Raw genomic sequence first — 22,704 nt, 5'->3', positions numbered from 1 at the left:
CATTTATCAATCCTAGGTGCTAAGTATCTGTTAGCAGGGGTCCTCAGGCTCTATTTTATTGGCTAGGGGGTCTCAAAAAGTTTCTATTTCTTTCAAACACACTTTCAAAGTTGTTCTCTGACTTTTAACATATTTTGTGGCACATAGTTGTTTACGTACACATGAAATCACATATATAATAAAGAGAAATTGTAAAAGGAACAAATCTATATAACTATAGATTCACATTTCGATTTCAATCTTGGAATCACAAGCTGTCATTTAACTTTGGGTGTACACACCCTAAGCCCCACCCTCTAAGGCAGCATTACCCCTGTGCCTCTAGGGTGGGATGTCTCAGGAGTCAAGGCCTGCTGTTCTTTGGCCTTGTAGAATAGCAGAAAACTTTGAGCTAAACAGCAAGGGGTTGCTCAGGCATCTGGATGTTCTCCAGTTGGCATTAGGCACAGGTGTTGGTGAACTTCAAGGATGTCGGATGGTCACCAGAGCCAGGAACAGTCTCTTAGTAGCCTGAAAAATCATTTCTCAAACAAGAAGGGACATTCTGGGTGTGGAACAAGGACAAGGGACACTCTAGCCAGTGCCAGTTCCTGAGGGCAATTTAGTTTTAGGGTTCTGTATATTCTCTCTACTTGTCCTGAGCTTTGGAGACAGTATAAACAGTGGAGCCTCTAATATCTCTGACAATTTCTGACTTATCTTAAAAGCAAAAGTAAAACTGCTATCTGATCTAAATACCTAGGACACTTGAAACCTCAGGAAGGTCCCTATTCTAGGCTGTTTTCTCCTAAGTATTTTCTTATTTACTCTAAGTCTCATGAGCCTTTGCTTGCTGGCATATCTTATACTATCTTATTATTTCTCTAGTCCAAAACCTGAGGTCCATTATAAGCTTTAAATATCTTGGCTGCTTGGTTGCACTCATATCTTAAGAGTCCATCTGTGTATTTAGTCTGGTAAGTCTTTTGTTTTCTGGGGAGTATAGTTCTCCCTTCTTGTGTGCACCATTGCCTCTTTTCCTCTAGATAGTAGCTGGCAGGATGGCTAGCAATCTGAGTTCTTTCTCTTACTCTGTGTTTTAAGTGAGGCCATCTCTTAGGCCCAAAACCAGGAAGGGCTTCTGTATCAAGTCACTTGATCTGTCCAGTTATTGTCTCAGGCCACTGAGTCTTCTCCCTTTTGGTGTCCTGGGCAACGAATATTTACAGTTGCTGGCTTTATCAGGGTTTCCTCTTTTGGTATATAGTCCTGTGGACATGAGCTGTGGCAAAAGCATACCTGCTGTCCATGCAGATGTTGATTTTCTTGTCGGCCCCAAGTTCCAAGGTTGCTCTCTGCACCGACAAGCCCAGGGGTGGGGAGTCAGCCCAGATGACATTTGTGTCCACCACAGTAGTGCTGGTTTGTCTCTGACCAGCATGGAGAAAACTGCTCCCATCTGTAAAGCAGGTTACCTCGGCTCCCAGCTGGAGTCAGTAGGAGAAGCCTTTCCTCTACCCGTGATTTCTTGTCAGCTAGTTGCAGCCCATCGGGTAGGAACTGTATCTGGACCCCTATCCTGGGGAGTAAGTCTCAATCTGACGGAGGGTAGGAACAGTCTAGGATGACCATAAATGAATGGGATATTTAGCCCATCTCTTAGTCCACCATTTTCGGGTAGTCCATTAATACATTTTGGCCCATTGGCCTGGAGGAGGACCCTGTGTCTATCAAGAGTTGGGTGGCTCCAAGCCACCCCATCTATCTTAATAGCTGTCTTCACACAGAGCTAATATCTTCGCCATTTGGGGTGTTTTTCAAGGCCTGGGATTTCCTGGCCCTGGCTTCTATTTGTTAGGGCCCTCTTGGACCCTGAAGCTGGCTCCTTTACTTGCAATGTGCACACTGGTCTTTTTCAAGGAGTTTCTCTCTTTGATTGGAGTCCCTCTTCTCTGCTTTCTGTAAATTCCTTTCTTGTCACCTTTCTTTTTCTTTACCTCTCTCTAGTCTCAGCAACTTACACTAGACCTTTTATCTTACACTAAACCTTTTATCTTCTCCACTCTTTTTCTCTAGATTTACACTAAACCTTTTCCACTCCTTTTCTCCACTCCTTTTCTCTAGTCTTTCTCAGTAACTTACACTAAACCTTTTAATGACTTATCTTGTAGTCTCTCTAGCCTCCCTGTTTAGCCTCATGTGCCTTGGTCAAAATTAGTGGGGTCTCATGTTCTTACACAAGATCTATCAACGAGATCTGGCATGGGCCTTTGGGTGTCCCTTACCTTCTGTAGCCCACTGTTGACCACGGCCTGATTAATTGATGGGGTCCCCATGTCTGAGGAACATTCTTTTTCTGGTGTCCTCTCTTGTTCTTCACTCCTGAAGACCAGAACCTACAAGGGTCTTGCAGAAGAAAGGCTTTTATCGGGGGAAGGGTATTCTACTAGATTTATCTAGGTGACTATATTGGGCACTAGATCTAGGTGCCTGAGGGATCCTGACCTATCTATTGCTTTGATTACTAACTTACTTTTTACTATAAATTTGTATCTGTATCAAAATGGAGGCCTATTCTTTTGGCTCTCTGACTCAGGACAGCCTGTAACTTCTTGTAGTAGGCAACCTGCCTGACCTGTCTGACCTGTTTGCAGGCAGGTTTAGAGTTTCTAAGCTGGAGTCACATCACGTGACTTGTCTCAGCGCTACTTATTTACTTTTTCTTTTTTTTTTTAGAAATCTCAGTGCTATTCACTCACTATATTTTTAATAAAAAAAAAATATATAACTATAACTCTCAGGTGAATAATCTTGCTGGGGCTGTTTGTCTAGCTGCCCTGGCTCCACTGTCAGGTTTTTGTTTGTTTGTTTGTTTGTTTGTTTGTTTTGTTTTTGTTTGTTTGTTTTTTTCACCTGGGCACTATCTATCTTCATAGGCGGCAGGTAGAAAACCGCTGATTTGTTACAGCAGTGACCCCAGGTCCCCAATACAGTTATACACACCAAATTAGGTGGCAGCCAACTTGCGTGGCTGAGTGGTTCAAGGGGGCTGTGCTGGAGAACCACGAGCTGTCTCCCGCCAAGTGCGGGCTGGGCGAGGGCAGGCTCCATGTGGTGTTATCTAGAGAGCACCCTACATGTGGTAGGCAGGCTGTCCAAACCCAAACTGCGAACATGAACCTCGATGGGTGCCCCTTACTAAAGGACCTGCCCGCCTCTCTGCTCTGCAGCAGTACTCTTGTACCAGCGGCTTCATCTCTTTCTCTGCCGCTGGCGATCATGTTATCTCTTTTTAACTCAGGATGTTTAGCACAATAGATCAACAGCTAACACAGAGACAATTTGCCAAAAAACACACACAAAAAATCCAACACAGATAGCTCACCCCTCTCTCACGGACGGTACATAAACCAGGTGATATAGACAGTTCTCGCCCCTGCCACGGGCGCAGAGACCAAGTTACACAATAAGGGCATTGAAAGACAGTCAGAAATCCGCCTGCTTCTGCCTCTCAGGTAAGACTCCAATAACCAGACAATGCGGTCAGTCTTCACAGATTCAGATTTAACAGATTCAGACCACTTGGCCAGCCTATGCTGGACCAAGTCTAACAGATTTCTAATACGCCAGCAATAAACAACCCAAAAATAGACACAATGCCATAAGAGTGCAACAAATGAAAGAACAACTGCTGCCCTAGGCGGTGGCCATTTCTGACCTTTCCTCTCTGCTCCATTGTTAACACACAAAGAGACTAACAAAAGCCCATCTCAATCACCAGTGCCAGCTGAGAGGGATTCCATATCCTCTCTGGCACCTAGATGGACCCAGTGCCAGCCAAGAGGGATTCCACATCCTCTCCGGCACCTAGATGAACCCCCAGACGTCTCTAGTGACCTCACAGCACGTCTGCTAATCACTCATTTATCTCCTCTCGAGACAGAAACGGTTTACTGCCCCTCACGAGACAGAAACAGCTGCCAGTCCAAACCGAAAGTGCACTTTTCAGAAACCAAATAATTCAGACAGATGGGCACAAACAATTTAGAAATCAAATAACTTAGACAAACCAGCACACGAGAAATCAGACGATTTAGACAACCTGGCACATGAGAAACCAGACAATTTCACACAACAACCAGACAGACAGACAGAAAACTGCTGATTCAGGGATAATGTCCTCCACCCGGAATGTATCCCGGGGCAGTGAAGGCCTGAAATCTTACATTCAGCTCGCCTTCTGGAACTTGCATTCTTTTGCTCAGGTCTAGGGTAAAGAAAAAGCCTGTATATATTTCGTAAAATGGTCTTTATAATTTTTCACTCTACAGCTGCTACATTAAAGATGTGCTAAATGTTTTATTGTCAGATTGAAACACAATTTCATCTGGATTTCAACTAGGATCACAGTAGAATAGAACAAGGATTTGTTTCTCAGTAGGGATGTTGAGTTCTCGTTGGTATTTTCTCAGTCTTTCTGAATGGGAAAGAAAATGCATGCAGCCATTCCTTTGACTGAATTTATTATGTCAAACATGAAAAAAGAAACAGCCATTGTTATAATAGTACAGTGATTCAGCAAAATGAGCTTGGTTGGCTATACCCACCCACCCACCCCCATCCCCTAACCCCACACACCAACTCAGACTGGGAAAGGATGGCTATATTGTCTCTGCCTGGCTTGTTCAGCCAGTATTGTCACTGCTCCCAGCAGTTAACCTTTCATCTGGCCCAGTAATGTGGGCACCCATTAAAAACCAGCCAGTTCATTTTTCTCTTCTGTGATTTGCGACTCATGTTTATTAATTCATTGCTGACTTTGATTTATATACAAATCAGATTCACAACTTTAGAGATGCTACTTTCCTTTTTTTTAATAAAAAAAAAGAACAAAGTAACTTTTAACTCATTTTTAACACGTTTAGATTCAGTGACTCTTTCCCACTAAAATACATGCATGTTGAACATTCCCAAACACAAATGAACTGCAGACTACCTGTTGTCTGTCAATATCCCTAGCACACAATCTGGGTAGACTCTGGTAGAGAATAGCAGAACTCTTGTCCAAGCCCCTTAAAAGTTGACTTTCCCAAGATCTTATGACTTAAAAGAATGTATTTGAGACAGCTTTATTTTGAATTGAAAAAGAGACTTGATTATTGCTTACATGGGTATATTTTAATGTGGTTCCCGAATTAACACTGGATCAGTGGTCTGGAGCTGGAAAGTTGAGAGCTTCCAGAGCTCTCAGTGCTCTTCTATGACTTGAATGACTTTTAGAAAAAAATGATTTGCCACTCCACAGCAATACTGGGGATTTTTTAAAAAAAACTTTATTCTAAAATATTCCATTGAACTTCTTATCAGTAGCTTCTCTATGAGCAAACCCAGCTTGGTGCTGGCTATTACATTGTGCTGGATATGGTATGTAAGGGTGGAGCTTAAAAGCCATTTTCTATGGGAAGTCTATCCACTCTAAATTCTAGCACAGAGTCTATTTAATCTGTAAAGTAGAACTGTAATCTTACTTCATATTTGCTGTGGTCAAATTTGAAAAAGCTAAAAAGCCTTTGCAAACTTGGCCGTATGTCCAGAGTTATGAGACAACTAGTCTATAAGACCTAGATCACTAAGGATCAAAATAACTACATACCCTCACAAAATAATGAACACATATGGTTTCACAGTTATGTGGACTATGAGATGGAAGGTTTGAAAACAGAATCATCTCAGGGATTCTGAAATACATACTTGGAATTTTTATGTCCTTTATGCAATGCCCTGGATCATTATGTAAATTATATCAAGTAATTCAAGATCCATAAAATGGATTATTTTCATTTTATAATTCATGAGACACTGGATTTCACACAAACAACCTGACATATTCAAATAGATGGCAATAAGTCAGCACAACCTAGTGGACTCATGTGTTGCCCCATAATGTCATCCTGTCTCTTTCATGGTAGAATGGGCTAAAGAACAGAGAGATTTTTAGGAATATATGATATATAGATTCTTGGTTAAAAAAAAAAAAAGTAATGATTCCCCCAGCTAAGAAGTAGACAATGCAGTGAATTTGATGATAGCATGCTGTGATACAGTATTGTGACCTTGTAATAAGCACAATATATCTAGATCTGGAACTCTAAGGATCATTATAGAACTAAGATTCATGATATGGGACTGTTTCTGATCAGAGTAAAAGCCTATTCTGTTCAGTAAGAAAAGTTTCAATATCCCATTTAAGTTCTTTATAGTATAGCCTATTTGGGAAAACTTACATTAACAACTTTGACTTCTCAAGTTGATCTAAAACAAAGTTGCTATCTTGGCTATGCTTTTCAGACATATGAACAAAGGTTTAGAGTTATTCTACTGATAAAATTTTGAGATAAACTCTGTTTTTGACCAATTTTCTTTTTTTTTAAGTCTTTTTTTAATTGGATATTTTATTTACATTTCAAATGTGAACACTTTTGCCCATCCCCCACATCCAGGATCCCCCTATCCCATCTCCCCTCTTCCTGCTTCTATGAGGTTATGCCTCCACCCACCCTCCCACTCCCAACTCCCTTCTTCTGGGTATATGCCCAGAAGTAGTATAGCTGGGTCCTCAGGTAATGCTCTGTACAATTTTCTGAAAAATCACCAGACTGATTTCCAGAGTGATTGTACCAGTTTGCAATCCCACCAACAATAGAGGAGCATACCTCTTTCTCCACATCCTCACCAGCATCTGCTATCACCTGAGATTTTTATCTTAGCCATTCTGGCTGGTGTGATGTGGAATCCCAGGGTTGTTTTGATTTGCATTTCCCTGATGACTAAGGATGCTGAACATTTCTTTAGGTGCTTCTCAGCCATTCCAGTTTCCTCAGTTGAGAATTCTTTGTTTAGTTCTGTACCTTATAACCAAATAGGGGTATTTGGTTGTCTGGAGACTAATTTCTTGAGTTCTTTGTATATATTGGATATTAGCCCTCTATCAGATGTGGGATTGGTAAAGATGTTTTCTCAATCTGTTGGTTGTGGTTTTTGTCCCATTGACAGTGTCCTTTGCCTTACAGAAGCTTTGCAATTTTATGAGGTCCCATTTGTCAATTCTTGATCTTAGAACATAAGCCACTGGTGTTCTGTTCAGGAACTTTTCCCCTGTGCCTAGGTATTCAAGGGTCTTCCCCACCTTGTCTTCTATTAGTTTCAGTGTATCTGGTTTTATCTGAAGGTCTTTTATCCTCTTGGACTTGAGCTTTGTATAGGGAGATAAGAATGGAACATTTTGCATTCTTCTACATGCTGACCTCCAGTTGAACCAGCACCATTTGTTGAAAATGCTGTCCTTTTTCCACAGGATAATTTTAGCTCCTTTGTCAAGGATCAAGTGACCATAGGTATGTGGGTTCATTTCTGGGTCTTCACTTCTATTTCATTGCTCTTCCTGCCTGTCTCTGTACCAATACCCTGCAGTTTTTTATCACTATTGCTCTGTAGTACTGTTTGAGGTCTGGGAAGTTGATTCCCCCAGAAGTTCTTTTATTGTTGAGAATAGTTTTTGCTATCCTGGGTTTTTTTGTTATTCCAAATTAATTTGCAAATTGCTCTTTCTAACTCTATGAAGAATTGATTTGGAATTTTGATGTAGGTTGCATTGAATCTGTAGATTACTTTTGGCAAGATGGCCATTTTTACTGTATTAATCCTGCCAATCCATGAGCATGGGAGATCTTTCCATCTTCTGAGATCCTCTTTGATTTCTTTCTTCAGAGACGTGAAGATCTTGTCATACAGATCTTTCAGTTGCTTGGTTAGATTAACACCAAAGTATTTTATATTATTTGTGACTATTGTGAAGGGTGTCATTTCTCTAATTTCTTTCTCAGCCTGTTTATCCTTCGAGTAGAGGAAGGCTACTGATTTGTTTCAGTTGATTTTATAACCAGCCACTTTATTGAAGTTGTTTATCAGGTTTAGGAGTTCTCTAGTGGAAGTTTTAGGGTCACTTAAGTATACTATCATATCTGCAAATAGTGAAAATTTGACTTCTTCCTTTCCTATTTGTATCTCTTTGACTTCCTTTTGTTGTCTAATTGCTCTGGCTAGGTCTTCCAGTATTATATTGAATAGGTACTGAGAGAGTGGGCAGCCTTGTCTAGTGCCTGATTTTAGTGGGATTCCTTCAAGTTTCTCTCCATTGAGTTTAATGTTGGCTACTGGCTTGCTGTATATTGCTTTTTAGTATGTTTAGGTGTGGGCCTTGAATTCCTGATCTTTCCAAGACTTTTACCATGAAGGGATGTTGAATTTTGTCAAATGCTTTCTCAGCATCTAGTGAGATGATCATGTGGTTTTTTTTCTTTGAACTTGTTTATATAGTGGATTACATTGATGGATTTCCTAATATTGAACCATCCCTGCATTCCTGGGATGAAGCCTACTTGATCATGGTGGATCATTGTTTTGATGTGGTTTTGGATTCAGTTTGCAAGAATTTTATTGAGTATTTTTGCATTGATATTCATAAGTGAGATTGGTCTGCAGTTTTTTTTCTTCTGTCTTTGTGTGGTTTAGGTATGAGTGTAATTGTGACTTCATAGAACTAATTGGGTAGTGTTCCTTTTGTTTCTATTTTGAGAAATAGTTTGAAGAGAATTGGTATTAGGTCTTCTTGGAAGGTCTGATAGAATTTTGTACTAAAACCATCTGGTCCTGGGTGGGTTTTTTTTTTTTTTTTTTTTGGGGGGGGGGGAGACTGTTCATGACTGCTGCTATTTCTTTAGGCATTATGGAACTGTTTAGATGGTTTATCTGCTCCTGATTTAACTTTGGTACCTGGTATCTGTCTAGAAAATTGGCCATTTATCCAGATTTTCCAATTTTGTTGAATATAGGCTTTTGTAGTAGGATCTGATGATTTTTTTTTTTAATTTTCTCAGTTTCTGTTGTTTTGTCTCCCTTTTCAGTTCTGAAATTATAAATTTGGATACTGTCTCTGTGCCCTCTGGTTACTCTGGCTAAGGATTTATCTATCTTGTTGATTTTCTCAAAGAACCAGCTCCTGGTTTTGTTGATAATTTGTATAGTTCTTTTTGTTTCTACTTGGTTGATTTCAGCCCTGAATTTGATTATTTCCTGCCGTCTACTCCTCTTGGATGTATTTGCTTCTTTTTGTTCTAGAGCTTTTAGGTGTGCTGTCAAGTTGTTAGTGTATGCTCGCTCCAGTTTCTTTTTGTAGCCACTTAAAGCTATGAGGTTTTTCTCTTAGCACTACTTTCATGAGGTCCCACAAGTTTGGATATGATGTGTCCTCATTTCCATTAAATTCTAAAAAGTCTTTAATTTCTTTCTTCCTTGACCAAGTCATCATTGAGTAGAGTATTGTTCAGTTTCCACATGTATGTGGGCTTTCCATTGTTTTTGTTATTATTAAAGACCAGCCTTAGGCCATGGTGATCTGATAAAAAAAAAAAAGGAATTATTTCAATCTTTTTGTATCTGTTGAGGCCTCCTTGGGAACAATTATATGGTCTGTTTTGGAGAAGGTATCATGAGGTACTGAGAAAAAGGTATATTCTTTTGTTTTAGGATGAAATGTTCTATAGATATCTATTAAATCCATTTGGTTCATAACTTCTGTTAATTTCATTGTCTCTGTTTAGTTTCTGTTTCCATGATCTGTCCATTGCTGAGATTGGGGTGTTGAAATCCCCCACTATTATTGTATGAGGTGCAATGTGTGCTTTGAGCTTTAGTAAAGTTTCTTTTATGTATGTGGGTACCCTTGCATTTGGAGCATAGATGTTCAGAATTGAGAGTTCATCTTGGTAGATTTTTCCTTTAGTAAGTATGAAGTGTCCTTCCTTATTTTTTTTTATTACTTTTGATTGAAAGTCGATTTTATCTGATATTAGAATTGCTACTCCAGCTTGTTTCTTGGGACCATTTGCTTGGAAAATTGTTTTCCATCCTCTTACTCTGGGGTAGTGTCTGTCTTTGTCACTGAGGTGTGTTTCCTGTATGCAGCAAAATTCTGGGTCCTGTTTATGTATCCAGTCTGATAGTCTATGTCTTTTTATTGTGGAATTGAGTCCATTGATGTTAAGAAATGTTAAGGGAAAATGATTGTGGCTTCCTGTTATTTTTGTTATTAGAGGTAGAATTATGTTTGTGTAGCTATCTTCTTTTGGGGTTGTTGGAAGATTACTTTCTTGCTTTTTCTAGGTTGTATTTTCCCTCCTTGTGTTGGAGTTTTCTATTAATTATCCTTTGAAGAGCTGGATTTGTGGGAAGATATTGTGTAAAATTGGTTTTGTCATAGAATATCTTGGTTTCTCCATCTATAGTAATTGGGAGTTTTGCTGGGTATAGTAGTCTGGGCTGGCAGTTATGTTCTCTTAGGGTTCGTATAATATTAGTCCAGGATTTTCTGGCTCTTATAGTCTCTGGTGAGAAGTCTGGCATAATTCTTATAGGTCTGCCTTTATATGTTCCTTTACCTTTTTCCCTTACTGCTTTTAGTATTTTTCTTTGTTTTGTGCATTTGATATTTTGATTATTATGTGATGGGAGGAATTTCTTTTCTGGTCTAGTCTATTTGGAGTTCTGTAGGTTTATTGTATGTTCATGGGCATCTCTTTCTTTAGATTAGGGAAGTTTTCCTCTATAATTTTGTTGAAGATATTTACTGGCCCTTTAAGTTGGGAATCTTCACTCTCATCTATACCTATTATCCTTAGGTTTGGTCTCCTCATTGTGTCCTGGATTTCCTGGATGTTTTGGGTTAGGAGCTTTTTGCATTTTGCATTTTCTTTGACAGTTGTGTCAATGTTTTCCATGGTATCTTCTGCGCCTGAGATTCTCTCTCTCTCTCTCTCTCTCTCTCTCTCTCTCTCTCTCTCTCTGTTTTTTTTTTTTTTTTTTTTTCGAGACAGGGTTTCTCTGTGTAGCCCTGGCTGTGAGATTCTCTCTTCTATCTCTTGTATTCTGTTGGTGATGCTTGTGTCTATGACTCCTGATCACTTTCCTAGGTTTTCTATTTCCAGAGTAGTCTCCCTTTGAGATTTCTTTATTGTTTCTACTTCCATTTTTAGATCCTGGATGGTTTTGTTTAATTCCTTCACATGTTTGGTTGTGTTGTCTTGAAATTCTTTAAGGTATTTTTGTGTTTCCTCTTTAAGGGCTTCTACCTGTTTACCTGTGTTCTCCTGTACTTCTTTAAGAGAAAATAACTTTATTTATGTTCTTCTTAAAGTCCTCTATCATCATCATGAGAAGTGATTTTAATTCTGAATCCTGCTTTTTGGTGTGATAGGGTGTCCAGGCCTTGCTATGGTGGGAGAACTGGGTTCTGATGATGCCAAGTAACTTTGGTTTCTGTTGGTTATGTTCTTCAGCTTGCCTTTCACCATCTGGTTAGCTCTAGTGCTACCTGCACTCACTGTCTCTGACTGCTGCCTGATTTTCCAGTTATCTTCCTTGTGTCAGAACTCCTCAGAGTCCAGATGTCTTTGTGATCCTGTGATCCTGTGATCCTGTGATCCTGTGATCCTGTGATCCTGTGATCCTGTGATCCTGTGATCCTGTGATCCTGGGTGGAAGAACACCTGGGACTCAGACCACCTCTGGGATCCTGAAATCCTGCTGCTCTGAGTGCAGTGCTTCCTTTGCTGCTCTGAGTGCAGTGGTTCCTATAGGATGGCTCAGGATATAGTGTCTTCATGGGAGCAGACCAGCTAGGTGTCTGACCCAGCCAGAAGGACCAAGAGAGAGGTGGAAAGAGAGTGGTGTTCCAGAGGGGTGGGGTTTGGGTGGTTGAGTCCTGAGCAGCCCCAGCTCCCAGTTGTAGCTCTGGGGCATAGGGTAGTGGGAGAGGGTTCTTACCTGTTGCTGTGAGTGCAGTGCCTCCTCTAGAATGGCTCAGGATAAGGTGTCTTTATGGGAGCAGACCAGCTACATGTCGGCCCCAGCCAAAAGGACCAAGCGAGGGCTTGACCAATTTTCTTTAAGGATTACCTAAAACAGATTCAATATGTATGGATAGAAGTGGCAATAGAGAGATGAGTGGTCTGTAGTTGAAATCATCTAAGTCTATCAATTGAAAATGCAATTGAAAGTTGTTGAAGAACAATACACATAACTTTGACCAAGAAGCTTGAAACTGATAAAAAGTATTACATAGGGAGGTGACCAAGGACAGAATTGACAGCAAAGGGCTAGTAGAAATTTTCTTCTCCTAGGGATCTGAGACAAGATAGTAGGACACTTAGATTAGCATTGCATCTCCTCTTTTTTGTGCTCTCTAGCTTTGACACATAAACTGGCATAGTTGTTTAATTTCACATAATTACTGGCTTTTAAATGAGAGTTTTATTCGCGTGAAAAAATTTCGTTGAATTCTGACCCATATCTGGAACTTTGAACTCTTTTGATCAAAATGTCAACAAAATTATCCAGAGCTATATATGCAAGCAAGGGCTATCCCTGCCAGCAGAATGGCTGCTCTGTGGTAGCTTATTGAACAGGCACATTCTACCAGAGCAGAAGACCAGCTGTTATCCTTTCTTCTCAACAAAGGGCCCCTGTGTTTGAATAAAAACTATGTGCTGTATGCCCAGCAGCAGAAGGGAGTCTGAGCAGTGATGTCAAAGTATACCATGATGTCACCACAATTCACAAAGAATTACAGTTAATGCCATGTGAAGTGGGGCCAAATCCAACACGTTCCCTCTTGGGTACTTCACAGTCTGAGAGACAGAAGCAAGGCCAGAGGTCAGGTCTTTGTATAATTTTGTTTCACATTCTCCAGACACCCTAATTTTGGAAGCAGAGAAGAGAGAAGACAGCCTGTTAAAGAAAGGTCCCTGGCCATCTGCAGAGAATGAATTCTAGTATCTGTAAGCACCAGTGTTCATACTACAGTAATTCTTAGGCTCTCTGCTGAAGACTACTAAATAAACAAATTTTACTAAAAAAATATGCAAAGGAAAAAAATCCAGATGTGTTTAGCAATAAATTTGCACAAGAATGTGGCCTGAACCCTGGAATAAACAAGGAAGGTGAAATAGAAATCAGGTCGGGAACACCTGAGAGTGAATACATGCTGGAAATCAGACCTCCTCATATGCTTTTTCCCTTCCAGAGTATTTATTCAATCATCATCTGGACAAGATTCCTAACCTCCAGAAAGGCAGAGCAGGATAAGTTCTTTAAATATTTTCAACCTGAAAAAAAAAATGATTTCTTCTTCTTGGTGTCTCACAATGCTATCTTGCTTCTCTTTCATTTGCTTTGTAACATAAAAAGATAAAAACTTGGGAGCTGAGGATATAGCACAGTTTATGGAAAATGTTTGCATTAGGAGCTGAGTTCAATTCCCAACCACAACACAAGGAGCTAGACATGGTGCAGGGATAGGAAGAACTGGGGCCTCCTGGCTAGTCAATTAGTGAGCTCTAGGTCTAATGAGAGACCCACCCTATCTCCAAAAACAAAGGTCAAAAAAGGGCAAGAAGTGATTGAGAAAGACACCCAACATCAGTCTCAAACCTCCACATACACATGCACACGTGCCAATGCAGACACACATGAACACATACAAGATAAGACCCATAGAACCAGCAAGGATGGCCTGTGTTCTCTGGAATGTGCAGTGAGCTTGCTACTGAGGAGTTTATTATACAGAGAACAGGATTACCCGCAAGACAAGCCCAAAGAAACTACCAGCATGAGAAAAACAAATTCTCATTTTTGTGAAACCAGGCTGTCCTGTAGAATTTAAATATAAAGGCTGTTGAGGTCCCATCCCTCTGGGGACGTAGGAGCAGAGAGACTGCAAATGGAGGAAATGTGGCCAGATAGCCAAAAGGAGAGCCCACACAAGGGCAGCTGAGAGGTTACCCGAGCAGATGGCTGTGAGAAAGAGCCAAGAATCAAGTCAAAGAGCAACCGCAGGATGGATCTCCAGGTGTAAATTTCTGGAAATGAAAGCAAGGGCACAAGGCCCAGGAACCAAGCCTAGGAAAAGAGGTCATAGGGACCTGCCCTTGAAAGAAGTGAGCATCCTTACCCTAAGACAGTTCTGGAATAATGAGGAATGAGACAGAGACAGGGAAGAAACGTGAGAAGTGAAGGTTAAGTTCTCCTACAGTGCTGTGTTAAAAGATGTTTCTCCCAATCATTCTTCTCTTCTTTAGAATTAATAGGATAAAACTTAAATTGTGATGGCCATCATATTGTAGCAGTTAGAAGAAAAGAGGAAAAAAGTCTTTGAACTCCCAATATATCCCTGTCTTCTGTGTCACTGCTTATTAACTGAACTCATGCATTCATGCAGTACTTATTTTCTGTATGTGGACTATTTGGGTGCTGACACTGTTCTCAGAGGGCAGTGACTAAGATAACTGCCTTTGTCCCTGTGGTGTTACATTCTAGAGGATAAAAAGGAAATACCATGTCCTAGGAATGTGGTCTCAGGCAAGTACTTTTTAACTTTTCAGAAGGAACTAAGAATTTTTTTTAATATGGTCATGAGTTTAGTGAGTTTTCAGGCTTATTGAAGGAATGAAGTAAGAAGACATAATTATCTACGTAGGGGGAATTTTGGTAAATGCTAGTTCATTTTACCCCAGCCTTTCTTTTTGTCTGTGCCCTTTTGACATTTAGACTTTATTATCTTACTTCCTTTCTGCTCTCACCTGTTTCTGGAAAATGGTCAGATTCATCCTGTTCACCCTTGCTGGAGACCACACCTATAGTCTGTCAGATTTCTCCATAGCCCCAAATCAGCCAGCATAACACTTAGTTAGGTTCACTTGTTATGCTTTAATTTGGGTATAATCAACAGCTTCATGTGTCACTTCTCCCAAGGATATTTGCAGAACAAAGGCCTACACAAGTGGCTTTAATACAAAAGTGTCCTGTATTATTATTTTTTTTTCTGATGTGGACCCTGTGTTTTGGAAGTTTCCATCAACTCATAACACTACATGTATTAGGTAATACTTTGTTTTTCAATTTTATGACTTAAAGACCAGAATTTGCAATTAATAAACACATACAGCAAAGATCAGCATTCAGTTTATTTGTATAATTGAGGTAGTTGGTGTGTTGGTTACCTTATATGGTTTTATTGCAGATAAACATAATTCCATTAAGGTTTTGAAAATAGTAAACTTAGCTCACAGGCCACTGTGGATGCCTTTGTGAATTATGGGGATCCTTGTTTTCTCATACTGGAAACTTTAGTTAGAAACTTCCACACTACAAAAAAAAAAAATTATAAAAGAAGAACATTTAGCATCCATAGTAAACTGTAAGACAAGGAGTGCGTGCGCACGCGCACCTTCGTGTGTGTGTGTGTGTGTGTGTGTGTGTGTGTGTGTGTGTGTGTGTTTTGTTCTTGTTCTTATTGTTCTTATTCTCACTACTTCTGCTGTTGCTACTGGTGGGACACAGGTTTAGATTAGGGGGACGACACCTCATTCATTTTCCATATGTGCTTCCAAGTCATACATCAACCATGAAATCATCCCTTCATCCCTTTGTCCCTTCGTCCCTTCATTGCTTCATCCCTTCATCCCTTTATCCCTGTGCTTGGCTTTTGCTCTGGTCAGGGTGATCCACATGAGAATTTTCAACCTAGTCATTATCATTGCCATATAAATATTTTACAGTTTACCTCTCTGTGGTTCATAGCATTCTACAAGACAGAATCTTGAGGTTGTTACTATTTGATCGTGGGGAAGTTATCTTCTCAACCTCAGTGTTATAATCTGTACTCAAAATCATTCAAATATAAAAAGAAATAATACTTGTGGAAAAATAATACTTGTGGAGAATTGTCTGATGGAGAGGCAGCCAGTTCATTTCTCTGGCTCTGCAATGGTAAATTGGTTTAGTCTTCTCAAATAACAACCATAGTCTATTGGATTTGGTTCCTAGATCATAATGGCTTCAAGCATCTAGGGCCACGCAAAAGCTCAGTGGCAAAGAATGCTGCAGTTGCTCAGCATGTCTGCTATGGCTCTGGGCGGGGAAAGTAGCTGCACGTGTGCCATATTTTTGCCTAGCCCCAAGTGTTCGGGTGTTCACCCAGGGATTAGGGCAGACGGTTCCAGTGCTTTGTACCTAGATGATTTGTTTATGTTTCTTAAAATGCCTTGTATCCAATATTCTCTAACCGTTATGCTTCATTAGAGGTTCTTGGGAAAATATGCATCTGGCATTTGGGTCCTCTGAGGTTTTCCTGGACCCGTATATTTTTTTTTATCCATTCATTATACAGACACTAGTTTTGTCTACTACAAGGAACACATCACCTATACATTTTGAAATGATCCAATAGGTTTCTTTTTCACAATTGCTCTCCTTTCTTCTATTCTGAAAAGTTTAAATACAGACACAGCATATAGCACGAAGTAAAGCTATGCAAGCTCATGGTGTGCAACACACATAGCTTCCTCATGTCTGAACTTATTCTTTCTAACATTGCTTTTCTTTTGGCTTTATTTATCCATTTAAAAGGGTTTTTTTCATTATATTACAACAGAAATATGTGCTATGCATCTTATTGTAAAGATTTTAATCTTTGAAGAATCTGATTGGATGTTTTATACCTCCCCTATTTCTAGGCATAATTAGGAAATGAGGTATAATATCTGTAAGCGCATACTGTCTCCCATATAATTTTGTCTGGATTAAATAATTCAGAGGTGCTCTGATCAGATTTGCAGTTTAGTTTTCCATACTTGTCTTTCCCAGTGCTGAAAATAGAAGGATTTAACAGTATCTTACCTCATGGGTTGGATCATAAAAAGCTTGACATCATTGGCTCAGAATTTGATGTTTGCAGTTGAGGTCTTTATGGGAAACCATTTGAAACAGGGCCAACATGAACCCATCTAAAATCATGTATCTAGGGTATAGCATTGCTTATGGATTACATTTATTCATGTTATAAAAATGACTGGTTTGTTGAATTGGTTTTCTTCTGTGACTTCTAGTCAAGATGTTTTTATATATTACAGCATCTAGAGAATTCCAGTCTTGTGTTCCACCTATTCTGTTGCTATCAGCTGTGGAAAGTGAAGGAAGAAAGACCTTTCAGAATGCAGGGAAGGCCTACTGCCTAAAATCTGCAAAATGTGTTGAAAGTTGGTGAGCCAACTGGGATTGCCGACTATGGGAGCAGTTTTTGTTTAAGGAGCCCCTTCCCTACTGACTAGCAAGTCTTGATAAAGGAAAGAACATTGGCAGTGTTATATTTATATTTTCTAGTAATAAAGAAAGAAAGGGGCTGTATGTCTGTGCACACAAAACATCATGTGTCTAAAATGTAAAAAGCCAAAGTGGTCTATTAGTTGCATATAAACATCCAAAAATGCCTTGGATTTTTAATCCAAAACATTGTTATTAATACTAGTCAGTCTCTGGACATTATCGGTGCTATTTTGCTTATCTGTATATTATTCTTAGAATGTCTTATACTTCATAGCACTTGAAATAAGCATTTGTTACGCTTAGCTATACCATGCAATCATTTTGATAGGGATGAGGCTAGATGCCTGCTCCATCTTAAACTTAGTACCAGAATATGAAAAAGCTACATATGAACAAAATATTCAGCTAGATTCCCATCCTTTTCCAGAAGGTTCCCTGCAGTTGCCAAAATAGTGAATGGACATTATCTCATTTTAGTGTCTTGTCCAGAATGGGGTGGATCTGGGAACTCAGTGACCTGAACATAGCCTTCCATGACATTTTATTAATAATGAGTGTAGGTGCACTTGGGAAATAGTCTCTAATAAGTTGTCCTTTACAGTAATTCCTGTTCATGTGTCAGGACAGAGGTTTAAATGTGGCCTCTCGTCATTTGTGACATGCTCTTTTTATTTGTGCACACAGATACATACACACAAGTACAACCCCCCCACACACACACACCCCTTGTGGAGTGGGCTTTAAATCCAATCAGAAAATTGTTGATTACTCCCACAACACCCATGCCACCATTGTACCAGTGGGCAGATCTTGCCAGAGTGGTTATTATTACAGCTTGCAGTGTTCACATCTGGGTAAGATTACTGGAGACTTTTCTTTTCCAGTAGCACACATAGAATCTTCCAGCACTATGAAAACTAGGCAATGGGAATGATACTTCTAGGTCAGTACCAACTTAACCCATTCATGTTTTATGACTCAGGCATGTGGTGTCTTCCCCAATAGGATCTTACCATTATGTTCCATTGGATAGGCAAGAATAATGACAATGGGCTGTAATGACCGAAGTGGGTATTGTGGGACCCCACTAATGACTCATAAATAAGTACCCTTGACACTGGGCTTTTTATTTGATAACCTATGGTGTCTGGGAAGTTTATTTTCTAGATGGGGGAAAACCACAGATCTCAAATTAGCTACACCCGAGTATTGAGGCAAACTTCATTGATCAAGCTCCATATCAGTTCTATAACCACCTGAACTGGGTGTGTGTAAAAGAAATTCCAAAATAATAGTGGATTAAACTAATAGAGATATGTTTTCTTGCAAAAAAAAAAAAAAAAAAAAAAAAAAAAAAAAAAGCTAAGATATAACCAGTCCCAGTGTGGTACAGGATCTAGGTTCTGTCCTCTGTGCTGCTCCATCCTCATGGTCCTTTAATTCTCTAGGTTGTCTCATTTTTATGATAGGAGTCATCAGGAAGGAAGGCAGATAAAGGGTACCAGAGGACCTTCCCTAAGCTAAGTCAGATTCAGGACACATTATATTGCCATTGATATTTCAACAATTACAGTTTAGATATATGACCAAGGGAAAAATGCCTTCTTTTAACTCAAAATATTACCATCTCAATAAAATTAGAACCTGTATTATAGAGAAAAACATGAGACATTTATACCAGGCACAACCTAGAGTTTACTATCTATAAAGAAAAGGCTGAGAAAGCATAGAACTATAGAGAAGTTAACTCTAAAATCTGGAAAAGTCTTTCTTTGCACAAAGGATTCTTAATTTAGAGTTTGAAGGGTCATTCCTCCAAGTAAAGGATTGATTGAGAGAGTTCCATATGGAAATTAGAAAATGCTCTAAGGAACAGAAAGTGCTGGCATGTACTTACCAATTCAGCCCATTTCTACATTCCTGGTTACTTTTTTTTTTTTTTTCTGTTAATAATAGATCTGAAGGTAAGAGTTTAAATTCTAATTAATCTAATAGTTACTCATAATCAACAGATTAAAACATGTCAGAAATGATTATGCTGATAGAACTGCAAACAATTTTCTACTTGGACCAAAATAAGAACATTTCATCTGATGATAAAATATTCCACATTTTAAAAATAATTGAGTTAGAATATTTTGGCATCTTAAAAGGGAATTGATACAAAGAAAGAGAAATGTTTTTTTTTTTTTTTTTTTTTTTTTTTAAAAAGCAGTTGTGTCAGAGAGATATTTGTGTTTAAGCATTGAAATTAAGCAACATTCAGAACTGACTTGGTTCATATCATAGGGTCTACAAACCCACCCGGAGAGTGCTAAGTCAGGCTCTGGCCAAGTTACTCAGAAGGAATGTCATCTCTTATTTAGCAATCCCTAATATGACTGTTTCTTTGGATCTAAGAAAGCTAAATTGTTCTTTTCTAAACATGGTTTTGGAGTCATAAGTCTTTAAGATTATGGAAGGATTTTTATGATTATCTTCCATGGTTCCATTAGAGACATGAGAACCCATTAAAAATTTTTTTTCAGAAAAACTTGTATCTTTTAAAAACCCTTTAAGCTCTATAATTTAAGAAGGGAATCCAGTTAGGTTTGAAATGCTCAAGAGCACAAATTCTCATGCCCACTGTCCACCTTGTCCGCCCTTCCATATAGGCAAAAATCCTTTGAACTTAAACATGTCTTTCTTCACCTGAGCAACAATGCCCTGAGCCTGTGACCCTTGAGTGGTGTGACTTAGGTCACCAGGCATTCCTGTGAGTTGGTTCCACTAAAGAATCTAGTTTTGTGACCATTTTTACCTACATCTGGGTTTTTCTTCTTTTTAATTAGTTAGTGTCTAATGTAGTACTTCTAAAGAATATGGTGTAAATATAGGCACATATACCCCTTCAGCCTCATGTACCCCTACAGCCACGTGTACCCCTGCAGTCACATGAACCCTCCAGCCATGTGAACCCCTGCAGTGCTAACTCTATCTCTCTATCCCTTTTTAAGCTGAGAAGATTCATCTTAGTCAGATCCTCTCTGGCTTCTCTCATCAAAGTCACTCTGTTGTATGCTCTCAAGAGAACTACATAACTAAAATTGTGGTTTTTCTCATATATTTCCCCCTTAGTCTGTTTCAAATTCTGTTAACTCTGTCCCTTTGAAATGAGGTACATCTTATGTCTTTCAGAGATGAGGATACCACATCATTCATCTTATGTCTTTCAGAGATGATGGGTGTGGGCATCATTTGGTAGCCATTGGCTTTACAAGAGGTCCCTGCATTGAGAGGTGCCTCGCTGAATTATCCATTTCTCTTTCCCATTAGATTGTTGGCTGTGATCACCAGCTGGGAAGCACTGTCAAGGAGGATAACTGTGGAGTCTGCAACGGAGATGGGTCCACCTGCCGGCTGGTCCGAGGGCAGTATAAATCTCAGCTCTCTGCAAGTAAATGTAAGACATTATAGAGATGGGCAGACGACTTGTTCCTTAACCCTCACCTAGCTGTGGCTCCCCCCTCTGCAAGTGCTGAATAAAACATCTAGAGAAGAATCTGAAAATTGGGGTGAATATGTTCCCAGTTTGTGGATTCATGTGGGACAAATCAGATCATCAGTCATGACCTGAAGGAGAAACGTTTTTCTTCTGAAGCACAGTAGGGGAAACTAGATATGTGTCTTAAGATTCATGAGCTTTACTACTCAGTAGAGGTGCAGACTGCATCCTAGCTGCTGTCTGATATGTAGTCTGAGATGTCTGGTAAAATTATCACAGACAGAGTAAGAAAATCAGTATAAATTCACCCCTACTACTGCAGAATCACATGGCCCTCATGGACAAGGTGGCCTGTCTGCTGTCAGTGCTGATAATAGGTTCTTTCAGAATTGATATTGGGCCAACGTTTTCTGAAGCCATTCAATGAGTTTTGTGTCCTCATCTCCCTAGATCAATAAACAACAAGTACTTCCTATTTATGAATATGCTTTGAATTCCACCTCATGTAGTCTTTTATAGAAACCTACTTAGCAAGGTGGACTTAATTTTCATGTTATAGAAGACATGAATGAGACATTCCCAGATAGTATAACTTTCTCTGGTCACATAAAGAGTTAATATTTGAGTCCAAAGCCCCAGTACCTAAACATTCCCCAATTCCTCTACTAATTCCTCCCATCATGCTACTTACTAATACTTAGCACATACTCAAGGGCATGAATTTTTAGAAACATTTTGACCCTGGCCTAATGTTTTCATTATCTACTACTACTATGTCATTTTCCAATATCTATTTTCATATGTCTCCCCAAGCCTGGGAGGCAAGAATAAATTTTTGAGTGAGGTTTTGTTTTCTATACTTGTTGACTCGTTAGGGGAAACAATTGATGTGTGACAGATGTGTGGCTGTAAATGGGGCTGTGGGTCAAGAGGAGAGCAGATGGAGCTGTTTGGGGAAACACCTGAGAACTATTCTGTGAAGCTGTGAAAAGGCACCTTGACAAAGGGGGGGTGGGGAGGGAATTGGGAAAAGAGGCAGGAAGAGTGGCCAGGGGCAGTTGAGCATGTGAAGAATTAGAGATGCCCACTTAGGACACTCCCCACATTTTCACTGCCCTGGAGGCATGGGGAAATGAGACTCTCTTAAAAAGTAAAACTTCTAAAATATCTGGTCTGGCGGCTAAAATGAAGGATGGGATGACTCGGACATTGATCTAGCACATCCAGGAAAGAGTTTTCTTTGTTCATATATGTTGCTCACATATGCTCATAGCTTCTTTAACATGATGAGGAACTAAGGAAGTCAGAAGATGGAAACCAGAACTGGATAGAGGCAGAACTCCTTTTTAAGTCTCTGAAATTTGGGTTGGGTACATTTCTTTTTTATTTTAAAAATGCATTTAAAAGGTCACTCTTAATGGAATTCTCTGAGGAATGCTGAAGAATTAAAATCTTTCTAATTATCTGTTACATAATTGAATTGGTGCCCATTATCCAGGAATGCAAGACTTGCCAGTAAGTACAAAAATTAGGCTTGTGTGACACAACTGCACTCTGATTACTGTGAAAGCCTTTTTTAATAGGGAGTCTTCCCTTATCATCATGTATTCACCTTCCTGATTGCACAGTAGAGCCAGAACAGTATTTCTGTAGGTATTCCTCTTGCCCTCCTATTAGGGGCACTCTCTCTCTCTCTCTCTCTCTCTCTCTCTCTCTCTCTCTCTCCCACCCACACACACACACACACACACACACACACACACACACACCCCATTGGCAGACTCTGAGTCACAGTGAAGAAGGGAGAAAAGCTCTAAAAGAACAAACTGAGGCAAGTTGGGAGCCATATGTCATCCCCAGTTCTGCAAATACATACTTCAGCGAAAGGGACTCTATTCAAGGGTAAATTATATAATACACAACCTGATGACTGTACATAATGACAAAATGCAATTGATTCGTTTACGTTAGTCCTGATGATGCCTCATGACAAAATGATTTATATCAATAAAGCACAGCATGTG

At 39.5% G+C, this 22,704-nt stretch overlaps 1 protein-coding gene across 4 annotated transcripts in view; it reads left to right on the top strand.

Annotated features, from left to right (window-relative positions):
• The window catches only part of Adamtsl1 (ADAMTS like 1), an 877,745-nt gene that overhangs the window by 621,525 nt on the left and 233,516 nt on the right, over positions 1 to 22,704 (top strand). For all 4 annotated transcript variants that reach the window (XM_076934699.1, XM_076934698.1, XM_076934696.1 and 1 more), the window contains one exon: positions 20,512 to 20,638. In XM_076934699.1, coding sequence (XP_076790814.1) covers positions 20,512 to 20,638 — 127 coding nt within the window. The remainder of the gene's footprint in view (positions 1 to 20,511; positions 20,639 to 22,704) is intronic.

The sequence above is a fragment of the Arvicanthis niloticus genome, chromosome 5 (assembly GCF_011762505.2).
Source record: "Arvicanthis niloticus isolate mArvNil1 chromosome 5, mArvNil1.pat.X, whole genome shotgun sequence".
In the NCBI taxonomy this organism is placed as follows: Eukaryota; Metazoa; Chordata; class Mammalia; order Rodentia; family Muridae; genus Arvicanthis; species Arvicanthis niloticus.
This window is presented reverse-complemented; position numbering and strand designations above follow the sequence as displayed.